This window comes from Chaetura pelagica, unplaced genomic scaffold (genome assembly GCF_000747805.2).
Source record: "Chaetura pelagica isolate M959 unplaced genomic scaffold, ChaPel_1.0 scaffold311, whole genome shotgun sequence".
Classification (NCBI taxonomy): Eukaryota; Metazoa; Chordata; class Aves; order Apodiformes; family Apodidae; genus Chaetura; species Chaetura pelagica.
Window position 1 is genome coordinate 119,541 of NW_009952152.1, and position 3,465 is coordinate 123,005.

General features: G+C 53.4%; 1 protein-coding gene across 1 annotated transcript in view; it reads left to right on the top strand.

Moving 5' to 3' along the window:
- MRPL45 (mitochondrial ribosomal protein L45) overlaps nt 1-2,927 on the top strand; it is a 26,174-nt gene extending 23,247 nt beyond the window's left edge. The window contains exons 4-8 of the mRNA XM_010006959.1: nt 509-607; nt 1,164-1,212; nt 1,929-2,078; nt 2,190-2,363; nt 2,868-2,927. Coding sequence (XP_010005261.1) covers nt 509-607; nt 1,164-1,212; nt 1,929-2,078; nt 2,190-2,363; nt 2,868-2,927 — 532 coding nt within the window. The remainder of the gene's footprint in view (nt 1-508; nt 608-1,163; nt 1,213-1,928; nt 2,079-2,189; nt 2,364-2,867) is intronic.
- Nucleotides 2,928-3,465: the final 538 nt, after the last annotated feature.

Consider the following 3,465-nt stretch of genomic DNA (forward strand, 5'->3'; position numbering starts at 1 on the left):
TCCCTCCCTGCCCTTGTCCCAAGCCCCTCCCCAGCTTTCCTGGAGCCCCTTCAGGCACTGGAAGGTGCTCTAAGGTCTCCCTGGAGCCTTTTCTTCTCCAGGCTGAACACCTCAACTCTCCCAGCCTGGCTCCAGAGCAGAGCTGCTCCAGCCCTCCCATCATCTCTGTGGTCCCTCCACTCACTTTGGGGCCCTTTTCTACTCACTCCTTCCATCGTTGCTTTGTGCCACTTAACCTGGAATCCCTGGTGTGAGAATGGACACAAGTGACCTGTCCTGGTGTGAGTGGATGGGCTGTGCACTCATTTATTTATTTTTTTTTCTGAAGATTCTGTGGGTTTGCAGCAGTTTGAGTGTTTGCTGAGCACCCAGAGGTTGTATCTCAGTGGGGAGTCTCCAGTTCTCAGTTGCTCCCTGGTAAAAGCTGGACTTGAATTGTGGAAATGGAACATGTGAGGTGCTTCCTGATGGTCCTGAACTAACTGCAGAGCTTCTTTTGTCTTTTCAGCCTGCGGAAGATAAAAGATCATGATCCAGATTTCAGCACCAAAACCTTCCCAGAGAAGGCCCAGGAGATATTTATTGAAGCTCACAACTGCCTGGCAAAGTAAGAGCTTCTCTTTCCTTACATGCTCTGGTTTTCTTCCTTGTTTTTCTAATCCTTGCACCTTCACTGCAACAAGTATTTTGTCTTTTCCTGCTCCCATCTCTGTGAAGAGCAGAATGTTGGAGATTTGGTCTCTGGCTTTTGATCCATGACAAGCAGGGGGCAGAAAACCCACCCTGCCCTGCAGAGGGAAGGAGCTGCTGCCCCACAGCAGATGAGTGGGTAGAGGCACACTGCAGGGAGCTGTTTGGATGTGAGATGATGCTCCACTGGCTTGCCCCACTTTCCAGGAATAGAACAGGTTTCAGAGCTGCATCATTTTTGGTTACAATTCCAAACACCAAGAGAACATGCCGGGCAGAGCTGGGTTCCAAAGGATCTTGGTGTCTTTTTCCCTCAAGTCTTCGGTTCATGTTCTGATTTTGTGCTGAGGTCACAGCTGAGAATTTGGCTTTTTCAGTTTTGTCAGTGGCTTGTGTGTCTCCTGGGCAAGCAGGGATTTGGGAGCCTCCTGGCAAGATGTGCCTTTGAGTAACAGGGTGTGTTTCACTTCCAGCTTTAACAAGCAGAAGCTTCACTCCCTGGTGACTGAGCGTTGCTACCCGGTGAGTGCTCCTCACATGCAGCCTGTCCTGGGTGTCTTCCATGGTCTCTGGGGCTCCTTAAAGCCTCATCATAGAATCATGGAATGTTTTGAGTTGGAAAGGACCTTAAAGACCATCCAGTCCCACCCCTGCATGGGCAGGGACACCTCCCACCAGCCCAGGCTGCTCCAAGCCCCATCCAACCTGCCCTTCAACACTGCCAGGGATGGGGCAGCCACAGCTTCCCTGGGCAACCTGGGCCAGGCTCTCACCACCCTCTCAGCAAAGAATTCCCTCCTCATGTCTCACCTCAATCTCCCTCTCCCAGTTTTCATCCATTCCCCCTTGTCCTCTCCCTCCCTGCCCTTGTCCCAAGTCCCTCCCCAGCTTTCTTGTAGACTTCCTTCAGGTATTGGAAGGTGCTCTAATGTCTCTCTTAATATGATGGAATTTGGGTTTGGGTTGGAGGGGACCTTAAAGATCATCTAGATCCAACCCCCTGCATGGGCAGGGACACCTCCCACCAGCCCGGGTTGCTCCAAGCCCCATCCAACCTGCCCTTCAACACTGCCAGGGATGGGATCCTCTTCCTCATGTTTTTCTGGCTACAGTAAAGAGAGAGCAGGGAGGGAAGGACCAGCCTAAACTGATGTATAAGTTCTTCCTTGTGTCTAGTAGTTTGCTTGTCGTCCAGTTCACCTCCCAGTGAAGTGGGTGCTGATTCCTCCCCCTCCCAGGAGATGGTCCGTGGGAACAGGTACAGGACCATCAGGTGGAGCTTCCTGGAGTCCCTGGAGCCTCCCCGGGTGGTTCACGTCCGGTGCGACAGCGTCATCAACCGAGGCAACCTGTATGGCCAGGTGACAGTGCGGATGCACACCCGGCAGGTACAGCCCTCCCTGGCCCCCCTGCCTCCCAGCAGCCCCCCCTGCCTCCCAGCAGCCCCCCCTCCCCACCCAGCTCTCAGCCCCACCCGAGTTCCTTGGCTCTTCCCACAGATTCTGGCCATTTACGACCGGTTCGGGCGGCTGATGTACGGGGGGGAGCAGCTCCCCAAGGATGTGCTGGAGTATGTTGTGTTTGAGAGGTACCTGGTCAATCCTTATGGCACCTGGAGGATGCATGGGAAGATTGTTCCAGAGTGGGCTCCACCCAAGGAGCCCATCATTAAGGTAAAGCCACCAGGAGAAGGCACCAGCACGGCCTGGGAACAGAGGTCCTGAGTTAATTCCAGACAAAACCAAAGCTGAGCTTCCTGTAACAGGAAGACAGTGCATTGATCTGGGAGCAGAACTGTTTAATGGTGTGGGATGATCAGCCTCCAGCACCTGGAAGCTGTCACAGGAGGCTGAGGGCATTTGACAGCAGTGATTGAGGGGGTTAGAGCTCCTTGGCAAAGCAGGGCAGGTGCTTTGTCTTCCTGTGTTACTAAAAATGGGTGCTGGAGAGGAAGGAGGTGAGAGCCCTGGTGTAGAGTAAGGCTTGTCATCCCATTCATCCCATTCCCCCTCTGTGTCCTCCCCCACACTGCTGCCACCTGGTCACCTCCCCGTGCGAGGCCTCTGCAGTTCCAGGACCCCCTGCCCACCCTCTCATGCTCCATAACATGAAGAATTCCTGTGACAGCTCTTCAGAGCTGCTCTGGCTGCTGCTGATTTTGTTCCTTGCTCTTCCAGACGGTGATGATTCCTGGCCCAACCGTGGATCCCTCACAAGAGCACAAAGAAGCAAAGTAGGAAATTCCAGAGCCTGGCCAGAGGCAGCAGTGCCCACAGCCCTGGAGGGAAGTGGAGAACATCTATGGATGCAGTGGGTTGGATGTGGCTGTGCCTTCCCAGGGAGCAGCCAGCAAGCAAAATGGCTTCAGAAAGGGACTCCTGCAACTAAAAATCAGCTCCTTGCTCCTTGTTCCTTTAAAGGAGCAAGAGGGTCCTGGGAGGGGGATTCAGATGAGCTCTGAGAAGAGCTTGACTCTGTCCAAGTAGCCCTAAGTGTGCAGCTTCTTACCACTGTGTGTTTGTGAGGCTGGGCAGCCTGTTCCCTTCAGGCCAACCTCTGTCCTGAGCCTGGATCCTGGGAGCCCTTGGCAGCAGAAATCTATCCAGGCATGGGATGTTGGACACTCCCATGGGAAATGTCACAGACCTGGTGGGCTTTCATTAAAACTTGCAGCAGTAGGTGTTGGCACTTTCTTTTCTACTGATTCCCAGGCATCTTTTTATTTTAACAGAAAACAGGGCAAAGCAGCAAGGACACTTCAAATCAGATTGTGCT